Below are 24997 nucleotides of genomic sequence, written 5' to 3'. Positions count from 1 at the left end.
CAAGGATGTTGCCAGGGTTGGAGGATTTGAGCTATAGGAAGAGGTTGAATTTATTTATCTCTCCCTTTTTGATATGCTATAAAATCCTTTTGTTAAGATGTTAGGATTACTTCTGTTCTAAGAATGAAAACACCGGGACAAAACACTAAGACTTGGTTATTTCTTTTAGCAAATTCCAGATGTCTCCCCCACAGGAAGATACACGACTTTGATGCCACTTATCTTCATCCTCACAGTTGCTGGCATTAAAGAAATTATTGAAGATTATGTGAGTATAACTGCTGCTTTGCGTCCCTGATTACTAATGGCATTGCCACAGAGAATGCAGTAGTTAATGATGATTGCCATGTGTTGTCTTTATTTTTCTTTAATATTGCTCAAGTTCTGTACTACCAAACAGCTACTTCTGTTTAATGGATCTTGGAATTCACTCTGAAAACCATATTGATATCATATTCTATATTTACAATATAATTTTAAATGAAACAACAAAAGACTTTTTACATTTTTGGCTCTGGGCTATGAACATGTGTTATGTATTTTTCAAATAGCAATATTCAGTATCCAGTGCAAAATCAACATAACGGATTTTGCTTTTCTCAACGCTAAATTAACGAATATAGGTTAAAAACAGCTAAATTCTGAGGCATTCCTGTATCTCTTGAAACATTTTGGATAATATACAAAAAAGTGCTTACCAAAGAACTTGTAGGTGAGGAGTTAATGAAAAGTAATGTGATCAAAGAGAAGCAATGGTAAATAGTAAACCTGGTCGATTTAGGGCTGATGTAATAAAGGTCAAGAAAATGAATGAAAAAGTGGGAATGGAAAGGTTAGAGAAATATGAATGAGCTTAGCTTAGTTTGTATATATGCAAACATGTAATTAATATTGGAGAAAGTCTGGGATTTTAAAATACATTCATTCAATCATTCATAGGAAGTGGCCATTGCTGGCTATTCCAGGATTTATTGACATTCCTTTTTGCATTGAAGAAGATGCTAGTGAGCTGCGATGTTTTTCATCTGGAAGTGTTAAAATACTGTATTGTACATATGTGACACTGGATTCCTAGTTTAATAACTTGAAAAATAAAATGCACAATGAAATGTAAAAGAAACATTATACAATGTTTTAAAGTAAAACTACTCACCATTTTGTACAATACTTTTAGAATGAAAAGACAACATCTGGTGGCCACAGTTGGTTGGTGCACCTGGACACCAAGTTCTACCTACACTGGCCAACTTGGCCCGTTTGATGGAGCCTCGGAAATCAGTTCCAATTTAACTGGGAAGCAAGAATTCACTCTTTCTGACATGAAAGAAATGGCAATTGATACTGAAACCATTTGAAGCAAACTAGCACCAAACGTATGGATTGCCTGTATTACTTGGCAAAGAGAATATAGTCTTGAATTATCACAGAAGAAATGCAAGTTACGTACATGTGAACATATGAATTAGGAGCAGAACTATGTTATTCAGTCCTTCAAACCTGCTTCACCGTCTAATAAGATCACAAAGTCATACAATCATTCAGCACAGATGAGGCTATTCAGCCCATGAAGCCTGCGTTGACCAATTTGTACTAAACTCTCTTTCCACGTCGACCCATAGACTTGAATGTTATGGTATATCAATTGCTCATCTATGTAATTTGTAAAAATTGTGAGGTTTCCTGTCTCTACTATCCACCCCAGGCAGACCACTCAAAATTCCCACCACCCTCTGGGTGAACAACATGTCTCCAATCTTCTCTAAAACACCTTCTCTTCACCTTAAAATTATAACCCCTCATTATTGACCCTTAAACTAAGGCCAAAAGCTGCTTTCAATCCATATTGTCCATGCCCTTCATAATCTTGCACAGCTCCAACATAGTCTCACTGTTTTTAACTCATTGTTCTGATCAGCCTGTTCAGAGATGTTATTATGCACCTCTGAAGCAATCAGGACCTGAACCTAGGCCTTCTGGTCCAAGGATAAGGACACTACCACTTCTCCATAAGAGGGTCCTCTCTCCTTGTTTTTATAAATCCATTTGGACCCTTGAGCCTGCTTCACGATTCAGTACCATCATGGCTGATTTGACATGCCACATTTCCACATTCCTATCCTTTTCTCATAATCTTTGATTCCCCTATTGATCAAGAACCTCTCCATCTCAGCCTTAAACATACACAAGAACTTTGCCCACAACTCTCTGTGGTAATGAGGTCCAAAGATACTCATCCATCTGAGAGTTGAAATTCCTCCTCCTCTTAGTCCCAAATTTGTGCCCCTTTGTTCTGAGACTATGCCATCTAGACCTAAGCTCTCCCGTGAGTGAAAACATCCTCTCTGCATTTACCTTGTCAAACTGCTTAAAATTCTTGTATGTTTCAATGATATCATCTCTCATCCTTCTAAACGCCAGGATTAAGAGTCCCAACTTGTTTAACCTTTGGTCAAAAGACAGTCCCTCCATACTAGGGATCATCTGGTGAACTTTGTGTGAACTGCCTCCATTGAAATATCATTCATTTAAATAAGGGACCAAATCTGCCTTCAGTACTGAAGATGTGGTCTCACTAGCACCTTGGACAGTTGCGGTAGGATTTTCCTACACTTATACTCCAATCCCCTTGGGTCTTCATACTTACTATGTTGTCTTCACAATATAATTCCTACCACTGTGTTTTTTTTTGCAAGTTTAGCTACTGTTGCCTTTGACTCATTCATCTAAGTAGTTGATATAAATTGTAAAACATTGACAGCCCAGCACAGACCTCATTACAACCTGTCAATCTGAAAACGACCAATTTATGCAGACTCTGTTTCTGCCTGCCAGCCAGCCAATGAATTATCTGTGCTACTGTTGTACCAACTACACCACCATGAGCTCCTCCTTTTTTCACTTACTTTAATGGAACCATGTCAAATGCCTTCTGATATCCAAGTGTGGTACATTTTCAGCCTCCAGTTTACACATGGCACATATATTATCTTTCAAAGCAGTCAAACAAATGTGGTTTCCCTTTTACAAAACTGTGCTGACTGTTCCTGATTACCTTGTGTCTTTCTAATACTGTGGTCCAGTTAATTGATTCTAACATCATACCCATGACAAATGTCAAGCTAACCAGACTAGTTTTCTGTTTCCTATCTCCCTTCTTAAATAAAAGGGTTATATTTCCTACTTTTCAGTCTGATTTGAATGTTCTCAGAATCTAATGAATTTTGGAAAATTAACGTACAGTGCATCTACTACCTCATTGGTCTCTTTTTTGTTAATTCACTCATAGGATGTGGATGTTGCTAGCTAGGCCAGCATTTATTGCCCATTCCTAATTGCCAAGAGGGCAGTTAAGAGCCTTTGCATCCAGGCCAGTTCAGGACATCAACGATGATTTCATGGCCATCATTAAATTCTTAATTCCAGATTTTAATTGAATTCATACTTGACTATCTGCCATGTTAGGATTTGAACCCGGCTGCCTAGAACATCACCTATGTCTCTGGATTAATAGTCACTTGATAATACCAGTAGGTCAACGCTTCTCCTCTTTTAAGACCCCTGGATAAGGTCCACTAAAATCTGGGGACTTAGCAACCCACCATTCCATCAGTTTGTTTTGTACCACTTCTGTGGTGATCATTTCAGCAATTTTCTCTCTTCATTCAAACTCTAAATTTACAGGTATTACTGGAATTTGTTTGTATTCTCCATAGTGAAAACAGAACAAAATATTTATTCACAACGTTTGCCACTTTCCATTACCTGTATAGACCTCTGGAGGATCAACACACAATTTACTTGCCCTCTTCCTCTTTACATTCTTATGGGAATGTAAAGAGGAAGAGGGCTCTCCTCCTCTTAGGCTCTAGTATTATTTGTCCTGATCAGCATTTTAGTTATTCTCTTTGTATTCTGATCGTCACTTTACCTGCCACTTTGATCTTGACACAATTATATGTTCTTTTCTTGTCATAAATTTGAAGCTTTCTGGGGCAGTAACAGCTTGCAGATGCTATTTGTTCGCAGACAAGTTGGAATTGTATCTGAAAGTTGGAATTGGAGAGCCATTTCCAGAAATTGAGGAGCACAGACCAAGGAAAGTCTGAATTACCAGGACGTGAGCAGTTATTGAGGCAATCTGTGATCGAGAAATTTTTGATGGAGTTTTGGAGTAAGGTCTTCAAAAGTAAAGAATTTGACTCTCTTGTAAAGTTTTGAACAGATTTGATAACTCATAGTATCCCAGTTTCTGGGGGCTCATTTTGAAGTCTGTGATCTCAACATTAACCTCTTACTATTTGATGTGCTCTGTGTAATGTATGGCTACAGTTTATCGTTATCCATATTCACCTAGTGTTAATTCTGAATGTTAGAATAAAAGCTCTATCCTTGCTGCCTGTAGATGGCATTCATTTTGTAAATTTGTACAGTAAAGATTTCTTTTGTTCAAAACCATAGATTTGATCATTATTCTCTTAGTGAGGTCTTGGGATCTTACATTTGTCTACATTTTAAAAAAAAGTTACAAATACCTAGTCAGTAAATAACAAAACTGGTAATCTGATGTGGGATCATGACAACAGTCTCTTGAGTTTAACAGGCTAAGAGATGATTTCATCAAACATTCACCATAATGAATTGGCTTGACATGGTAGATACGAAGAAGGGATTACTAGATTTTTTCTCTATTCTCTATAGTGAAAACACAGCAAAATATTTATTCATTTATTCACTTTTTCCAGAGACCAGACAGTTGTGTCTCCAGAGTTGACAAGAGCAGGTCTCAAACCAATGCTTTCCCTTCCCCCATTTCGAACCCACTCGCTCCTTCTCCTGTCTGGATCAGAGGACTCTCTGATTACCCTGTTCTGGACATGGCATACTGCTCCTACTTTCTGGATTTACACCCTTCTTCCTCCACGATCTGCCTGGATGACCTGCCAGCCCCAGACCTGACCCCACTTTTCCCCTGCTACTGGATCTGAACCCCACCCACTTCAAAGCTGACATCCAGCTCTGACAGGTCCGATTTTTAAAATTAGATTAGATTCCCTACAGTGTGGAAACAGGCCCTTCGGCCCAACAAGTCCACACCGACCGTCTAAAGAGTAACCTACCCAGACGCATTTCCCTCTGACTAATACACCTAACACTATGGGCAATTTTGAATGGCTGACCTGCACATGTGTGGACTGCGGGAGGAAACCAGAGCACCCGGAAGAAACCCATGCAAACGCTGAGAGAATGTGCAAACTCCACCAAGAAAGTCGCCCAAGACTGGGATCGAACCTGGGTCCCTGGTGCTGTGAGGCAGCAGTGCTAACCACTGAGCCACCATGCTGCCACTCACCCAGCCACTTTGACCTAAATACTGCAGCCCCCCCTCCCCTGCCTTGTATCTTGGCACCCTACCCATGGCACTCTATTTCCTATCCAATTGGCATCCCACCTGCCTGGCAACTACTTATATGGCAATCTAACCTCACACTCGTCTTATATACTTAGTGTTTGACAGCTGTCGAAGTGGCTGACTGTGCAAGATTCCTGATTGTAATTTCCAATCGGAATTGTGGAGTACTGTCCTTTCATAAAAAAGATTGGGCCTGATTTTCTGAAAAGTGGCATTGTTTACTATGACCAAGGAATCTAGAGGAAAGGGACACAATTGCAGAATAAGGAATCGATCATTTCCAGCTGAGATGAGGAGTCACCTCTTCACTGAAAGGGTTGTGAATCTTTTAATTTCTGTGTTTTGAGATGTGCCTGCCATGAGTATGTTTCAAGCGGAGATAGACAAATCTTGGGAGTCTCAAGGAGGGAAGAAAGTGTGGGAAGAAAGATGGAGTTGAAACCCAAGATCATCCTGATCAAGCTAACTTTGGACAGGCTCAACAGGCCATATGTAGAAAGTGAGCACTACAGATGTTGGAGATCAGAGTCAAGAGTGTGGTGCTGGAAAAGCACAGCAGGTCAGGCAGCCTCTGAGGACCAAGAAAATTGACGTTTCGGGCATAAGCCCTTCCTGATGAAGGGCTTATGGCTGAAATGTCGATTCACCTGCTCCTCGGATGCTGCTAGACCTGCTGTGCTTTTCCAGCACCACACACTCTACTCAACAGGCCATATGGTCTGCTGCTTATTTCTAATGTTCGGAGAGGTCAGAAATCTCTGCCGCAAGTGTTAATATATTAAGTAACAACCCTCTTGGTAGAAAATTCCAAAGATTCACGTATCTCTTTGAGTAAAGAAATTACTCCTCATCTCAGTCCTAAATGATCAACTTCTATTTCTGACGTTGTGCAGCGTGTTCTATACTATATTCCCTTGTAAGGAAAAGCAACCTCTTTAAGGTATTAAGCCCCTTCAGAATCTTGTATGTTTCGTTGAGGTCATGTACAAGACTCCAACTGCTGTGACCTGCCATTTTTGTCTAGTGTTTGTGTGTTTCTTTATTTGAATAGTTATTTAGTTACAGGTCGTTCTGCTATGACACATGTTTCATCAATGCGAATTGGCTGTAATGCGATTGACAAATAGAGGATGCTGTTTCTAAACCATGCACTTTGTAAATGTGTTGGCCATAACGCGATTGCATCGTCAACACTTTAAGTGCTTTTTTTTTGCGTGATTTTTATATAGCATGGGGTCGCACAAGAACGCAACCATCACATTATTGAAGAAATATCTGTATTAATTTAGGCATGTAGTAGCTGGTTAGAATTTTCTTGCTTGCAGGCAAAGGAAAACTTTTCACAAGTTACTAGAGGTAAAAGATAATTAAAATGAATATCTGCTTCCCCCTTTGTACAAGCTTGCCATGGGAACCAAATTTTTGACTTTTGCACTTAAATGCTCCACACTCTGATGCTTGCTTCTGCTACCAAGGTGAACCTACTTCCCCTTTTGATTGTGCACCTAAAGATATTCTAACTTTAAGCTGTGTTAGCACGTTATGCTGAAGCACTTCTCCAAAAGGAGGGAGGAAGAGTAGACAAGAAACTATGATGCCACAGGCAACTAATTTAAGGTGAGTACAAGCTCAGTCCTGAAAACACAAGCATGGTCACTCTCTTCTTTTACTAACAAAATTATAAAACTTATGAGGCAAACATTACAACAAAATATTAGTAGTTTATAAAGAACCTTGCAGCTTATGTATGTATCCTTAACAATTCTATGATCTTACTTTTACCAACATACATGAATATTTTGAGGAATTGTGTTTTACAAATTATGCTGAGAGATGGCAACTTTTTAAATCAAGGCTTTTTTATTGTCATATTATGTTCAATGAAAATATGTCCTGCTAAATGCAATTGTAAAAATGGATTTTGATTCTAACTGAATTTATTGAATGATTTGCTTTTAAATGTTCCACGTGTTGCTGGCTCAGCACACTTAATAGCTGATTTTATCTGTTCACTGTTGTGTGATTGTGCATTAGGATTCATCAATTGATTTCTAGTTTCTTAAGTGGTACTAATGGATTGTGGGTAGATCTGCACAAAAGTGTCTGATGGTAGCTGGTAATATTAAAGCTCTTTTCTGACTTTTACTCTGTCTTGAATAGCTCTCATCAGCAAGTGGAATTTTGAGAGGAAGTTCACACAGTTAAATGACAATATCCATGCAAATAATGATATAACTGAAAACCAAAGTACTGCCAATGCCGAAAGTCAGAAACAAAATCAGAAATTGCTGAAAAAATTCAGCAGGTCTGGCAGCATCTGTGGAGAGAAGGCAGAGTTAACATTTTGGGTCCACTGACCCTTGTTCATAACTGGTCGATTTGAAAAACAGTCAGTTACAAGATGTTCATTCTAAGCACAAACTATTACCGTTTGATGTGTGTACACTGAAAAAGTTAGATTAAATTGTGTACAGTTATTTCTTAGCATGCTATGGAGCTGACCATACTTTGGTTTTGGATTATACGTGATTGGCAACTTCTAACACTCTGCTAGAAATGCAGAATTTTTTCTTTTGGTTTTGAGCTCTGGCCAGAGCACATGAACTCCAAGAACAAGCTAACTCATACAAATCCACTTGCGAGACCTTGTCTTGAAAACCCAGAGTGGAGCCAAACGTGACTGTTCTTTCAAATCATTTGTTAGAGTTAAGAAAATCACCAATGTTTTAAGTGTGTATTTGCCACTTGTTGACTAGGAATTTTTGATTAAAGTGTTGTATTGTTTAATATTTGCTTCTGATATTACAGTAATTGCAGCCAGTTAATTGTAGTGTTGATCTGACAACATCCCAAAAATTTGTGTAAGTTTGATTGTGGAAATTCATGCCCAGCCGCGGAGATGAGAGCAAATGCTGGAAAAGCAAAATGATGTAGTATCGAAGAACTCAGTTTTCGTAATTATTGTTAATGTCCTCCTGCTTGAAAAAAGATTTCCAAAGATTTTTTAAATGCTCTTCACTAGGGTGAATTAGATTATGACTAGTATCAGCTACTCTAATTGGTTTTCGTTGTGTTATTATGTAAGAATCTAGTTGTTTTATCATCTTGCAATATTGTAGTTAATGAATTTGCTTCTGCAGTTGGATTTACTTGAGCTTATGTCTGAGATGTTGATGAGTTGAAGTATCAGACTTGGAAGGTAATGTTCGGAATGTGGGCATGAGGATAAGGTCAAAGACAAATCAGATTCCTGGACAGTGCAAGCTCTGCAGACAATGCCATTTTTTTCTTTCTGAAATAAGATTTAACAGAATAGAAAGAAAGTTTTTCTTAAATTATTGGATAAATATACCCCAATATCTATAGCTTCTACTAGTGCCAGAGTTTCAGCAGCTAAGATATTTTAATTACTCTTTTTATTTCCTTGGCTTATCACCAAGAATTTGATAAACCTCGCCTTATTCAAATGGTCAAATGGAAGATTGGCATGTGAAGCATCGCTGAAGGTGGAAACTTGATTGTACAGTTTTAAATCAAATTTCTTCAGAGTTTTATTTTTTTCTGAAGATTTCCTTAACAGTAACATGTCCCATTACAATCATCAAGTCCAATATTCCGCAGAAGAAGGACATTGTGTTTGTTCTGTTTTCCTGAAGGAGCATATTACCTTGTGGCATTCTTCCACTTTCTAGATATAGCTGTGCACATTTTTCTGTTTCAGCTAATAATACAATTTCCTCTTGAATACCTCTATTGAACCTAATCCCACTACTGTCTCAGCAGTTCAGTGCATTCCAAAACCACTTGCTGTGTGAAAATAATTTTTTCCTGATGTTGCCATTCCATCTTTTGCCAATTATCTTAAATTTGTGCCCACTTGTTCTTCATCCTTCCACCAATGGGAACAGTTTTTTTCATAATTCTCTGCCCAGACAATTTGTAATTTTGAATACCTCCATCAAACCTCCTTTCAATCGTCTTTTATCCAAGCAAAATAGTTTCTCTGATTCTCCTACCAATTTAACTGAAGTATTTCATCCTGAGACCATTCTAAGGAATCTTCTCTGCATGCTCCAGAACTAAATGCAGTACCCCAGTTGAGGTTGCACGAGCTACACACTTTATTAACGAATCTATCAAGCTATTCTTCCACCTTCAGTGATTTTAGAAAAAAAGATTGTTGGTAGGAGTTTGGTGTTGCTGGTTAGCCCAGCATTCATTGCCCTTCCTAATTGCCCAGAGAGCAGTTGACAGTCAACTATATTGGTTGGTCTGGTATCACATGTAGGCTATTCTAGGTATGGTTGATGGATTTCCATCCCTAAAGGATATTGGTGAACCAGATTGTTTTTTATGACATTTGACTATGATTACATGAGCACTATGAGGTTAGCTTTAAATTCCAGATGTTTTACTAAATTCAAACTCAACTACTGCCATGGTGGGATTGAAATCCATATTCTCAGAACATCAGTTTTGAAGAAGTCATACGGACTTGAAATGTTAACTTTGTTTCTCTCTCCATAAATGCTGCCAGACATGCTGAGTTTCTCCAGCTTTAGTTTGCACTTGTTAGCAAAGCTAGTAAAATTACCTCTATGCTATCCACCTCCCTCTGCTCTTGAATCCCTTTTTGTTGAGAGTGCACACTTACAAGAGCCATGAGAAACTGCTGTATGGAACTGTTAGGACATTTTGGATTGAAGAAAGGGTTGTGAAGGAACATGTGATTTGTTGGAATTGTTCAATAATAATGTGAGCTGCAACTTGCTTGCTAAGTGCAGAAATGGCAAGTAACTTAAAAGAGACAAATGAAGTTTTAACGAGAGGTGTGAAATGATGTTTATTGCTTTCATTGCTGACCAAATCTAGTTTGGAAGAGACAGCCTTGGTGGAGAAGATAATGTGGAGGTGCCTGTGTTGGACAGGTGAACAAAGTTAAAGATCACACACCACCAGGTTATAGTCCATCAGGTTTACTTGTAAGTACTAGCTTTCAGAGTGCTTCTCCAAAGACAGCCCTCTTTTGCATTTGGTTTCTATTTTGTTAGTGGGACAGGAGAAGGAAAGATCTCCAAAGCTTGTAGTAAACAGGACTCTTTGTCTCTCTGGAAAAGTAAGAAAAACCTTAAAGCATGATTAGCTGAAAGGATCTCTCTCTCTGAACTATGTCTAGGAACCTGAGAAAATTCCCAAACATCACTATCTAACTTGTAAATTCAGAACACTGAACTCAGAATTCTATTTAAAGATTTACCTGTACTGTTGGTAATAAGAATTGGTAGTAAACCAGCAAACTGGGCCTTGTACAAAGATTTTAGAGCATTGTAGAATCTCTTCCAGTCTTTGTGGTCTGCATATGTTTGAAGTTTTTTCAGGTTTCTGATTGATCTCCTGTGGCCTTTCTCATTTTCAGTATTTTTGCTTTTTCTTCTATTTTTCTACTTTCCTCTACGATATTCCTGTTTCTCTTTATATTATTTTTTGGCTGACCTTTTGTACATCTTTCCTATCCTCTGCCTCCAAAGTCTCATTCGCTTTTACTTATATCCACTTCATAGCTTTTTCAAAATTTTGGAGAAGCTCTATAAAGAGTGATTGTAGGAAGTGAATCTTTTTGAGACATGCAACAATTTGTGACAGTTGAGAAAGAAAATGGGATTTAAAAATAACAATTCCATCGTACACAATAAAATTTGGACATGTAGTTTTCATGAATTTAGTTAAATAGACATTGCATCTCTTAACTTAAATGCCTCATATATTTATTTGAATAATTAACAATAAGAATTTTGCACTTTTGAAGCTGGAGAATTAATGTTGAAAGTTACTTCAGAAACTTGGAAGTTAAGAGTTTGCGTAGTGCAAAGAAGGAACTATATTCCAGCACTCTAGAACTCCTCACTTTGAAATACTTCATTGTGCTGTTTCCGTTCCAAGCCATATTGCAAGAACCTGGTTTTGAACAGCAGATAAACCAAACTGAATGGCTTACTTTTATTCGTTTATGAGATGAAGGCATTGCTAGCTGGGTCAGCATTTATTGCATATCCCTAGTTGCCCTTGAGAAGGTGGTGGTAAGTTGTTTTACTAAACTACAACAGTCCAATTGCTGTAGGTAGATCTACAGTGCCATTATGGAGCGAATTCTGAAGAGTTTTATTTAAATAAAATGTCAATTATTTTGTCAATGGATTACCATTGCTGCATTAGTTGGAGGTATAAAATGGAAACTGATAGAAGGTGACTGCTGATTTTCAATGCATTGATAATTTGTGTACAAAGGGTATATAGTCGGATGGTAGAATGCATTTCTTCAAAATAATCTTTGAATGTAACATTGCATTGGGGAAAATTAGTTTACCACACTCCATCTGCATATGTACTTGTCATTTGGTTGGTGGTTACCACTAGGTTCTTAGCTGTGAATTATCACGTTCCAGAAACATGAAGACATAATCTGGGTTGATACTTTGAACTGGTGCTGGGGAAGTGATGGATATATTAAGAGTTAATGGGTTTTGAATTGGTTGTATAGTTATTTGGATCTAGTAATCAGTGGGGTAAGGGGTTTTTCTTGAAGTGTAACTAACTGAAATAAAGCCCTCTCATAAAAGAGTGGATTTTAAATCCAAATTATCCTTTAGATTATTTAGACTATTACATCTCAAGAATCATTTAGTGGATGTGAAGCACTTTGTTCTAAGGATGTGAAAAGAGCTATGTAAGTTTATTTGTAAATTTATTTACTTGTTCTTCTCCAAGCACTAAAGGAGTTACAAAGACAACAAGATTACTTTGGGTATCTGGTAGACATGATATGAAGAACTGGTCAAAAATCTCAGGCTGTTTTTATTCATTCATGGGATGTGGGTGTCACTCTCAAGGTTGTTATTTATTGCCCAATCCTTTGCGAAGACAGTGGTGAGTTGGAAAGATGTATTGTGGCATATTAAACAGTAGACCCAGAATATCACATTGGACAAAAAGAGAAGCCTCCTCTCCCTGGGGCTGTCTGATGCTTCTAAAATAATGATGGTGGTTTTCCATTGAAATGTTAGTTGGAGAATATGTTTAATCATCTGAATATTCAAAATACTTGCCATAAACAAATTTGGAATGTGAGTACTGTCATTATTTTATAAATGTAGTATTTGTTAAGACTTCAAATCTTCCTTTAGTCTCCATTCTGTTAAGTGGTAAAGTCCAACACATGACAATTACATTTGACATCAATTGGAATGGCGAAAAGGAATATGCATCAAGATATTAATTTACTGTATTTACATTTTTAACAAAAGGTATCATAGCGATTTTTGAGATATGTAGCTCAGGTTGATGAGAAGTATGTAAGTTAGCTCAGTGAACTTATGTTAGCTGGTAGTATGACGAAATGTCTAAAAACAAACCTTCAAGCTCAGTGAGCTAACTTACATACTTAAAAGCTATGATACTTTATTGGATTGGTTTAACCCCTTTTTTCCTGGTTGTTAGCACAACATGATTACATTGCCAGTTTAGAAACATACACTTGGGAGAAAAACAAGTGTTTTATGGAGTTCTTTTACCCTGTAAAAATAAATGCAGATTTGAATTTCCATTAATAATTTGGGTTGATCCTAATTAGAGCAGATAGTCATTGCCAGCTTGTACTAATGTTTTATCCTGATCTTTTTGTGAATGCTTAAATTAATATGGGTAGACATTTGTACCTATTTAATAATCAAACCTTGCATTTTAATAAACTTTATGATTTTGAAAGGTATTTTGAAGCAGTTAAATATCAGGATATGCATTAAATATTAGGAGGTGAGAAACTAAGTTCAGTAGAAATTCTTTGCCTAAGATACATCACTTTTATGGAATAAACTGTTACGGTGTTCCTGAAGACAATGCGACCATGGAATTTAGGAGCAGAAGTCAGCCATTCAACCCATCAAGTTGACTCTTGTATTCAATGAGATCATGGCTAACTTGATAATCCTCAAGCCCACTTTGCAGTCTTTTCCCCATTACCTTGGGTTCCCTAACTAATTAAAATCTCTCCACCTCCGCCTTGAATTAGTTAATTCATGGCCCAGCCTCGACATCCTCTGCAGTAAAACAAAATTCCATAGATTCACAATCCTCAGAGAAGAAGTTCTGCCTCTTGTCTCAAATATGCACCACCTTAATCTGTGATTATGCCCACTGGCCCCAGCCTCTCTTACAAGGGGAAACTACCATCTGCAACAACTCATGGTCCCTTCAGAATCTTGCATGTATCGATAAGATTGTTGTGCATTCTTCCAAATTTCAATGAGTAAAGAACCAAACTACTTAACCTCTCCTCATAAGACAGTCCCTTCATACCCAGTATCAATCTTTTGAAGCTCTTCTGCACTGCCAGGATATCTTTGTTTAGGTTAAGGCTTCAAAACTAATTACAGAATTCTAGCTGTGGTCTGACTCATGCCTTGTATAGTTTAGCAAGACTTACTTACTTTTATATACCTTTTCCTTGGCTAAAAAGGTGAACATTCTATTTGCTTTCTTCATTATCTACCGAACTTGGAAGCTGGCTGTTCATGATTAAGAACATAGAACTTAGAACAGTACAGCATGGCAACAGGCCACTCAGCCCACTGTGTCTGTGTTGAATATGATCCCATTCTAAGCTAATCCCATCTGCATGCACATGGTCTTTATCCCTCTATTCCCTGCTTGGTAATGTGTCTGTCTAAATGCCTCTTAAACATTGTTATGAAATCTGCTTCGTCTACCTCCCCCGACAGCACATTCCAGACACCAAACACACTCTAAGTAAAAAAAACTTGCCTCACACATCAACTTCAAACTCTTCCCCCTCTCACCTTAAACCTATGTCTCCTGGTATTTGACATTTCCACCCTGGGAAAAAGACTTCAACTAGCCACCCTATTCATGCCTCTCATAATTTTATATATTTATCTCATGTTGTCCTTCAGTGTCTGAGCCTCTTGCTAAAACAATCCAAGTTTGTGCAACTTTTCTTTATAGATAATAGGGCGGCACGGTGGCACAGTGGTTAGCACTGCTGCCTCACAGCGCCAGAGACCCGGGTTCAATTCCCGCCTCAGGCGACTGACTGTGTGGAGTTTGCACATTCTCCCCGTGTCTGCGTGGGTTTCCTCCGGGTGCTCCGGTTTCCTCCCACAGTCCAAAGATGTGCAGGGTCAGGTGAATTGGCCATGCTAAATTGTCCGTAGTGTTAGGTAAGGGGTAAATGTAGGGGTATGGGTGGGTTTCGCTTCGGCGGGTCGGTGTGGACTTGTTGGGCCGAAGGGCCTGTTTCCACACTGTAATCTAATCTAATCTAATCTAATCTAATGTACTCCAGTTACTAGAATAACTTGGTAAACCTCTTTTGCACTCTCTTCAAAACCTCCACATCCTTCCGACTGTGTGGTGACTAGAACTGCACACACTACTCCAAATGTGGCCTAACAAGTTTTATACGGCTGCAACATAACTTGCCAACTTTTATATTATGTGCACTGACCAATGAAGGCAAACGTGCCATATGCCTTCTTTACTACCTTATCCACTCTGTTGCCACTTTTCAGAGATTGAGGGACTTGCACACCAATATTGATATTGTGTATATCAATGCTCCTGAGGGTACTGCCATTTACTGTATACTTTCCTCTCATATTTGACTTCCCAAAATGCATCACCTCACACTCACACTTGTCTGGATTAAACTCCATATGCCACTTCTCTGCCCAACTTTCCATCTGATCAATATCTGGCTCTAAACTTTGACAACCTTTTTCACCATCTACAACTCATCCAATTTTCATGTCAACTGCAAATTTATTAATCAGACCATCTACATGTTCATCCAGATTGTGTTTTTATATATAATTACAAACACAAAATGTCCCAGTATAGATCCTTATGGAACACCACTGGTCACAGACTTCCAGTTGGAAAAACACCTCTCCACAATTACACTCTGCCTTCTGTGATGAAGCCAATTTTATATACAATTTACCAACTCTTTGTTGATGTGACTTGATCCTCTGGACCAGCCTGTTATGAGAGACCTTGTCAAATGCTTTTAAAAAGTTCATGTAGACAATATCAACTACCCTATGATCAATCATCTTTGCCACTTGTCAAAAAAACTCAAACAGATATGTGAGACAAGGATGTTAACGCTCCCCTGAGCAATAGCATACAGACTATCCCTAATAAGTCCATTATTTTTCAAATGGGAGTAAATTCTGCCCTTGAGAATCTTGTCCAATAATTTCTCTACCACTGATGTAAGGTTCAACGGCCTTTAATTTCCTTGATCATTCTTGTGGCCTTGTTAAAAAAAGGAACAAAATTGGCTCTTCTCCTGTCTTCTGGGACGTGGTCTTTGGCTAAAGAGGATACAGAGATCTCTATCAAGGCCCCAGTAATCTCCCTCAGTATCCTGTGATAGATCCCTTAAGGCCCTATGGACTTACCTACCTTAATGTTTTTCAAGACACTCAACACCACCTCATTCTTAATTTCAAAATGCCCTCGAATATTAACATACCCCTCCCTCATATTTTTATCATCCATGTCCTTCTTTGTGGTGGCTACCAGTGCAAAATACATACTAATTAAGGACCTCACCCACTTCCTCTGGCTCCACCCATAAATTCCCTCCTTTCTCCTTGAGTGATACAACTCTTCCCCTAGTGACATTCTTGCTCCTAATATAAGTATAAAATGTCTTGGGATTTGCCTTTTTTAGCCTACCTAATTCATTGTTTAAGTTCTTTCCTGCTTCCTTTATACTCCTAAAGGATCTTGTCTGATTTCAGTTTCCTAAACCTTACATATGTTAGATTAGATTAGATTAGATTACTTACAGTGTAGAAACAGGCCCTTCGGCCCAACAAGTCCACACCGCCTCGCCGAAGCGCAACCCACCCAGACCCCTACATTTACCTCTTACCTAACACTACGGGCAATTTAGTATAGCCAATTCACCTGACCTGCACATCTTTGGACTGTGGGAGGAAACCGGAGCACCCAGAGGAAACCCACGCAGACACGGGGAGAACGTGCAAACTCCACACAGTCAGTCGCCTGAGGCGGGAATTGAACCCGGGTCTCCGGCGCTGAGAGGCAGCAGTGCTAACCACTGTGCCGCCCACTAACATGTTTCCTTTTTCTTTTAGACTCCGGTTTCAGCTAGATATTGCACTTGGGCTAAATTGGATCAAAGTTTATTGGGAGAGAGTAGGATTAGACTATTGAGTTGGACGATAAGCCATGATCGTGATGAATGGCGGAGCAGGCTTGTAGGACTGAATGGCCTCCTCCTGCTCCAATATCTCTCATCATGCAGGGATACTGAATCTTGCCATCCTTATCTTTCATCCTCACAGGAATGTGCTGGCCCTGACCTCTGATCAATTTCCTTTAAAAGATTCCCATGTGTCAGATTTGGATTTACCCTCAAAAAAGCTGCCCAAATTTAATTTCTTCAGTTCTTGAATAATACTGTTATAGTTAGTCTTCTACCAATTATGTATTTTCACATGAAGGCCGGTCTTCTCTTTCTCCAAAACTATCTTAAAACTTTCAGAATAACAATCACTTTTCCCAAAATGCATCCCCACTAAAACTTTGATTACCTGGCCAGACTCATTCTCCAGTACAAGGTCTAGTACAGCCCATTCTGTCATTGGACTATGTATGTATTGTTTCAAGAAAGCTTCCTGGGTACACCTAACAAATTCTCCCCTACTAAGCCCCTGGCACTAACGAAATATCAGGGTAGTTAAAATGACTCACTGCAGCAACCGTGTTGTTTTTATATCCTTTCATGGTTGCTTACATATTTGTTCCTGTATCTACCACTGGCTAGTAGGAGGTCTACAGTATAACTCCATTATCATGATTGCACCTTTCTTATTCCCAAAAGGCCTTGCTGATGATCCCTCCAAGATGTCATTTTGTAGTGCAGTTGTGACATTCTCTTTAATCAGCAATGCAGCTTTCCTACCCCTTTTACATCACTCTGTATCATGCCTGATACATCTAAAGCCTGCAACATTGAGCTGCCAGTTCTGCCCTTATGTAATGGCTACAGCTTTGTAGTTCCATGTATTAATCCGGGCTCTAACCTTTATCCTTACCTACTCCTCGTATTAATGTAGCTATACTTCAGACCGCTAATCCTACTGTGTTCATTAACCTGGCCCTTTTTGTTCTTTCTATTAGACTTACTTGACGTAACCACTACCTTCTCATCAGTCACTTCACATGCTGATCAACCACTCTGGTTCCCACCCCTCTGGCACACTCTTGATTAGCACTTGCAAACTTCCCTGCAAGATATTGGTGCCCATTCAGGTGAGGTGCAACCTGTTTATACATGAGAGCTCCCAAATCTCTCATTTCTGTATTTTTCTGCATTCTTTCTCAATTCAAATGATATTCAGCTCTTCTTTGTCCTACGAAGGTGCACAACCTCACATTTTCCCATATTATATTTTTTCTGCCAAGTTTTTCTGACTTGCTTAACCTGCCTATATCCCTTTGCAGACTCTGGCATTCACACCACTTTCCTTCCCATCTGTTTGTCATTCACAAACTTGGCTGTAGTACATTCACTTTACTCATCCAAATCATTAATACACATCATGAATAATTGTAGCCCCAGCACCAATCCCCGTGGCACTCTCCTAGTTACAGGTTGCTATTCCGAAACTGCTCTCCTTATCCCAACTAGCTTTCTTCTAATAGTTATTCAATCCTCTATCCATGCTAATAAAGTACACCTGCAACACAATGGGCTCTTATCAAGTAGGCTAATCTGTGGTACCTTACAAACACCTTTTGAAAATCCAAATATATGACATTCATTGCTTCCCCTTTATCTATCTTGTCTCCTCAAAGAATTCTAGTAGACTCGAGATTCTACTAGAAACGTTGATTCTCCTGCTCCTTGGATGCTGCCTGACCTGCTGCGCTTTTCCAGCAACACATTTTCAGCTCTGATCTCCAGCATCTGCAGTCCTCACTTTCTCCTAGTAGACTTGAGAGGCATAATTTCCTATTCATGAAGACATCCTGACTCTGCTTGATCAAGTTATATAGTTCAAAATGCTTAGCTATTACATCCTTTGTAATAAACATTAACATTTTCTCATTAACCAATGTTAAGCTAAGGATTGGCTTATGGTTACTAGTTTGTTTTTGTCTCTTTCTCGTTTTAGTGAGGATGTTGGCAGTTTTCCAATCCTCTAGGACTTTTCCAGAATCCAAGGATTCTTGGAAGATTACTACCAGTTCATCCACTATCTCTATTGCTGCTTTCTTTATTAAACTAAGATGCAATCCATCAGGTCAATAATTTTTTTTCCAATGTTTTTTCACAGAATTCCTAGCTAGCCCATTATTTACTCTCTATCCCTAATTGTCCTTGAGAATGTGGTTTGATGTGCAACTGTTACAGTCAGTATGGTTTTGTACACCCAGAATGGTGTTAGAGAGGGATTTCTCAGGTTTTGATCCAGTGAAAGTGAAGGAATGGCTTTAAAATTTTGAGTTGGGCAAGTGTGTAACTTGGAGGATAACCTTTGCATAATGTCATTGAACTTCAAAAGGAGGTAATTCGATTCTTGTTAACTAGAGATGGTCGTTTCTGGATCAATGGTGCTGGAAGAGCACAGCAATTCAGGCAGCATCGAGGAGCTTCAGCAAAATCGACGTTTCGGGCAAAAGCCCTTCACTTTGCTGAAGCTCCTCGATGCTGCCTGAACTGCTGTGCTCTTCCAGCACCATTGATCCAGAATCTGGTTTCCAGCATCTGCAGTCATTGTTTTTACCTTAGAGATGGTCGTTGCTTGGCATTGGTTTGGTATGGATGTTACTCCCTTCTTATTAGCTCAAACCTGAATGCAGTTCAGGTCTTGCTGCACACCGATTTGTTTTGGTACTGAGAAGTGGCAAATACTGTTGAACACTAAAATCATTAGTGAGCATCCACATGTGACCTTGTGATGGAAGGGGATTGATAAAACAGCTTAAAAATGTTAATCCATCAACATTACCCTGAGGAATGCCTGCAGTGATGACTTGAGGAGCCAGACAATTGACTTCATTGTTCAAAAGAGACTTGGTGAGATTTTAGAGTCGTGAAAGCATTGAAGAAATGGTGCAAAATGTAAATGAGCTTGAGATCTTTCATGAAGAGATGGATTTGTTCCTTCATTGTTATTTTTCCCCATTGTGAAATGTTTTCATGTTCATTGGGGTGGTTTGATGGAAAAGAGAGATCTTGCAATCTTGCCCATTAAACTTCGCACCAACTTTAAAAATGAGATTTCAATCAAGTATTCTTCATTTGTCAGAATAATCTTGTCAGTCATGGGAATTTGTTGAAAAACGTCTCGTGAATTGTGTCTGAAATAGTTTAACATCTTTGCAAATTGATAACATGCATTAATCTTCAAACTGAACTGGTAATATGTGGTTTATAAGTCAGAAACCTTTGAACCTCAAGAAACATACAAAATTCAGATTTGTATCTGCAAAATGATATAGGCCAGCCAGCACAGAAAGTAGCTATGTTCAACTTGTTAGTCTTTTATGTTGAGTTATGGTTTTGGTTTCAACTTTTCAACTGCTATGCGAATCTTTATGTTACAACTTCTATGTTTCATAAATATGTCATTATCTGCAACTAAATCTAGTTCATAGGCAATTCAGATTTTGTAGAAATAAGATTTCATCAACACAATCACAATCTGTAATGAGATTTCTGTACACTCAGTGCAAAAATAGTTCTGTCAAAAATCTTGATTTCTCTAAATGTGTACTTTTGAAGAAAAACCAGATTTGTAAAGTTCCTGTTCAGGATCTCTGAAAAGAAAAGGCAGCCAACTGTTGTTCAGATTACTTTTGTAGGAGTGACAGAGACTAAAGTTTAAAATATAAAATGTTTATGCATAAAGTCAATTGGTAGGTATTAAAATGTTGACTGTCTGAATAAACTGTTATATAAAATCTTAAATGCATGTTATTGATTCTGTATGCCAGTTATAATGTTGCATTTATTTTTGGTGATATTTTGGCAGAAATTGTAAATATTTTAGAGGGTAGTTTGGGAGTTGGTGCACTTGTCTGCCATGTTGAACCATTGGACACAAAATAATTGTGCTAATGGCACAATAAGCCATTTTCAAAAGGCAGCATCTGCTGATAGCTGTAATTGTGGGCAACTGTGCATGCACTTTGAACTGGAAAAATACTTATGCATAACTGTATATTATCACATAAAATTTACATGTGATATCATATTTAAAGGCCACACTCCACATGCACAGAGGTTTTAAAAATAATTTCAGCTGTTGGGAATGAGGATGTGGGAGGGTTGGGGGAATGAGGAGGCAGGAAGAGGAGGTTAGGAGTTGTGATGATGTGGTAATGGTTGGGGGCTGAGGTGGCAAGTGGGAGGAGTGAGGATAGAGGAGGCGTGGGGAGGGAGTGAGAATGAGGTTCTCTTCTCTCCACGTGCCCTGCATCCTGTCCTCAATGCCTTCTTTTTGTGTCCCTTGCCTCTACTTGACCCCCAAACCCACTTTCATTTCCTCCACTCCACCCTCTTAAACTCTTGGGTCACATACCCCAGAATCGGTTTAAATGCACATGCTCCAGTATCTGCAAATGCAGTCTTTTGAAAAATAATGACCTTGAATTGTACACAAAACTAGAAATGTATGATTTTCTTTTTAGCAGGGGCAAATCTTTGTTTCAAAACTATGTGTCAGATGTATTACTTTCAAAGTACAATTTTCAAATTTTGGTATTTTGTTTTGTAACAGAAAAGGCATAAGGCTGATAATAATGTCAACAAGAAGAAAACTAAAGGTGAGTACCTATGAAGTGAGTTTTGGGCTGTTTAAGGGTTACTGCCACATGGCTAAATTAAGTTAAATCACATAACTTACTGCGAGTAATAGACAAATGTGCAAACCCCATAGAAATCTAATGGGTATTACAAATCACTAATGTCAAATTCAATCCAACTGTTATGATGCTGAAGATGAGTGTATATTTTCATCTGGGATTCCTTCCTTATACTACATGGATTCCTGCTGTAAACCATCAGTATGATGATGAATTCTGAAAATGTCTGCAGTTTTGTAAATGATGCTTACTTGATGAAATACATTTTAAGGTTTGTAACAGTACTGAAATTCTGTTTCTTACCCAACACTACTGGACTTTCTGAAGTAAGCTTTCTGATGAAGTAATGTTCCAATAAAAATTCTTGAGTAACTTTTTAAAGGTTGAGACACAAATCATCACTGTTCATTGATCAAACTTAGACATCCAACTAAAAGTAATTTGTTTAGTGGAACTGGAGTTGCATTGGATATATGAGGTGTTATGTAGACTTCTGAACAGAGCATTTAGATGCCAATTGGAAAATAGAGGTGACCACAGTAATACAAATAATAATAATAATATGCATGCTGGAAATTCAAAATAAAAACCAAGTGCTAGAGAAAAACAGCAGGTCTGGCAAAAACAAAACAGAACTCAAGTTTAGAGATGAATTACTCCTTTTTGGAGCTTCCGATGAGTTTCTCAAACACATTATCTTTATTCAAATAGTAATAGTGTCTGGCGAAAAAAAAGATTCCCCTTTGTAAATGTCGCATTTGCTTTTAGATTAAAAATCAGGCTTGGATCTTTGTTCTTCAGGCAGGTGTGCAAACTCAGCAAGGTGAGCTATTTAAAAGACCTGCTTTGGTTCGCTGGGAGTGTATCACAGTTTTGTATAGGATCACATCCTCTACTCCCCATGCCCATAGATCTCACACTTTAGACCCCTGAAAGCCTCATAGCAATTTAATGACAAAAGAAGATCCCTCACCATCTGTAGGCCCTCCACTCACCACTGTTGGCAACTCACTCAGTCTTCACCATGGGCAGACTTCAGGAGCCAATTTGAAATGAGATAAAATAGCTTTCTAACATCTGTTACAGACTTAGCTACGTTTTTAAGAAGAAAAATTCATTCATAAATTTAAATCCAGTCAAGTGCTTAATTCCTTATTTTAAAAAAAATTATAATCATAATACTGCCCAAAAGGAAGTTAATTATCGAATAATCTCTTGGAGCTGTCACACAAACTGAGCTTACCGTCCTCCAGTGGGAGATCTTTTAAGATGCACTAATTGTATTTTTTTATCATGTGTTCATGGGATGAGGACATCTCTTGCGAAACCAGCATTTACTGCCCATCCCAGAGGGCAGGTGAGAGTCAACCACATTGCTGTGGATGTGTAGTCACATATAGGCCAGACTTAGTAACAATGAGTTTCCTTATGGACATTAGTGAACCAGGTGGGTTTTTCTTGACAATCGACAATGGTCATAATTTAACTCTTATTTCCAGATTATTATTGAATTTGAATTCCACCATTGCCATGACAAGACCTGAACTTGGGTCCCTAGAGCATTACCTGGGTCTCCAGATTAAAAGTTTAATGATAATACCACTAGGCCATTGCCTCCTCCTAATTGTTCAACCCCTGGTGTTAACGTTAAAGTGACCCTTTGTATCTGCAAATGTCATTGAGTACTCTTGGTTACCAAGTTGCTGTGGCTTTTTAAAAAAATCTCTCTTCATTAATCAAGTAAAGAGACTGCCTAGCATGTTCCAAATGAATGAAGAATCAGAGGAAGATTTTGCAGTCAGAGTCCAGAAGCATTGATTTCTGAGTTTTGTTTCAACTCACCATACCAAGTCTGATAAACTGAAATACCTCAAAAGAATGAAGCATGAGGTACCACAAGTGGCCATCTCAGCCGAGAGTCGGCCTTCTGGAGCACGAGCTCAGACCTTCCTCCCAGGGCTCAGCATTAGCACTTGGTCTGCATGGGATGTTTGAATAATGGGAATGGCAAAGCAAGTCTAAGAGGTGCTGCCTCACATCCCACTGTGTAATTAAGATATGAAGTGTTTTGACATGACTATCATGATTTTGCTGGAGGGAAGACTACAAATCTGTGCCCCTGAGCCAGAAGGTCTTGTTTCAAGTCATACCTGTCCAAAGGTGTGTCCTAGCATATCCAAATAGGTTAATTAAAATAACTAGATTCTTCCTCCAACCCCCTAACCTGAGCCAGTGATACATTGTAGAAGTAGTGAAGTGGTAATAGCACGAGAATAATGGCATGTAGTATTAGTACCTTTTTACATCTGTCAATTTCCTGAAATATGTTATGCATAACTAATGACTTTCAAGATATGTAGGTTAAATCAGGGATCATTAATGGACAATAATGTTCCTTGAACAGCAATGAGATGAATGACTGGTGTTTTTCTTTTAAATGACTGTCGGTTGAGTGATGATTATTAAACAAGAAACCAGGAAATTACTGTCTGTTCTTTAAATAATGCTATGTGAGCTCAATAGATGTAACTAGAATCACCTGAGCAGGCAGATGAAAGAGCGCCTTTGTCCCTCATCTTACAAGTGAAAGATGGCACCTTGCAATAATGTGCAAAAATGTCAGTCAGATTAACTATTCATGATTGTGGTTGGTTTGAACCCAAACTTAATGACATAGAGCTGCCAGTCCCATCAGCTGACCTCATTGACATGTTAAACGAGTGGAACAAAATTTTGCAGTGAATTTTGATGTGCTAAAAGCCAAAATGGAATTCCCACTGTAGCAATTCGTGAAATTGAATTTAACACATTATTTATGGGAGGGTACCAAATATGTGATTCTGTAAACTGTCATATGATATAAAAATCCAGCAGATTCACTAATGTTCTTCAGCTCTCGAGTCCCTCACTGTAGCATGGAAATTCCAGTAGGCAAAAGTGAGGACTGCAGATGCTGGAGGTTAGAGTCTAGATTAGTGTGGTTCTGGAAAAACACAGCTGGTCGGGCTGCATCTAAGGAGCAGGAAAATTGATGTTTCGGGCAAAAGTCTGATGAAGGGCTTTTGCCCAAAACATCGATTTTCCTGCTCCTCAGATGCTGCCTGACCAACTGTGCTTTTCTAGCACCACTCTAATCTGGAAATTTCAGTAGCCAGTTAGTCATTACAACAGCACAGACCAGAGTTATGCATTATGATCATATGAAAATCCTGAATTAGCCGACTCCAATGGAATTTCCTAGGTTAAGACCTGGTCAACTATTAAACTGAACACTTATTTGCCACTGAATTCCTCCTTTGCCCCATTTTATTCCCTATCCCCATCCCCAACATAATTCCTGTCACTAACTCACCTCCCCTACCCTGCCAGGAGAAGCTCAACTCTGGCTCACTGTCATGTGAGAGTGATATTGAGAAGTCAGTGATAAATCTTCCATCACTTCTGAAAGCAAAAAGATGCATCTTTCTGAATAATATTGTCCATTGAGTCATACAACACAGAAACAGAACCGTTGGTCCAACCAGTCCATGCCAAACATAATCCCAATTTGAACTAGTCCCACCTGCCTCCTCCGGGCTGCTATACCTCCAAACCTTTCCTCTTCACGTACTTACCGAAATATCTTTTAAATGTTGTATTGTAGCAAAATCCACCACTTCCTCA

At 38.6% G+C, this 24997-nt stretch overlaps 1 protein-coding gene across 5 annotated transcripts in view; it reads left to right on the top strand.

Moving 5' to 3' along the window:
• The window catches only part of atp8a2 (ATPase phospholipid transporting 8A2), a 567355-nt gene that overhangs the window by 148627 nt on the left and 393731 nt on the right, over nt 1–24997 (top strand). For all 5 annotated transcript variants that reach the window (XM_043691978.1, XM_043691979.1, XM_043691980.1 and 2 more), the window contains 2 exons: nt 170–268; nt 21250–21295. In XM_043691978.1, the coding sequence (XP_043547913.1) occupies nt 170–268; nt 21250–21295 (145 nt within the window). The remainder of the gene's footprint in view (nt 1–169; nt 269–21249; nt 21296–24997) is intronic.

This window comes from Chiloscyllium plagiosum, chromosome 6, assembly GCF_004010195.1.
Source record: "Chiloscyllium plagiosum isolate BGI_BamShark_2017 chromosome 6, ASM401019v2, whole genome shotgun sequence".
NCBI classification, from domain to species: domain Eukaryota; kingdom Metazoa; phylum Chordata; class Chondrichthyes; order Orectolobiformes; family Hemiscylliidae; genus Chiloscyllium; species Chiloscyllium plagiosum.
This window is presented reverse-complemented; position numbering and strand designations above follow the sequence as displayed.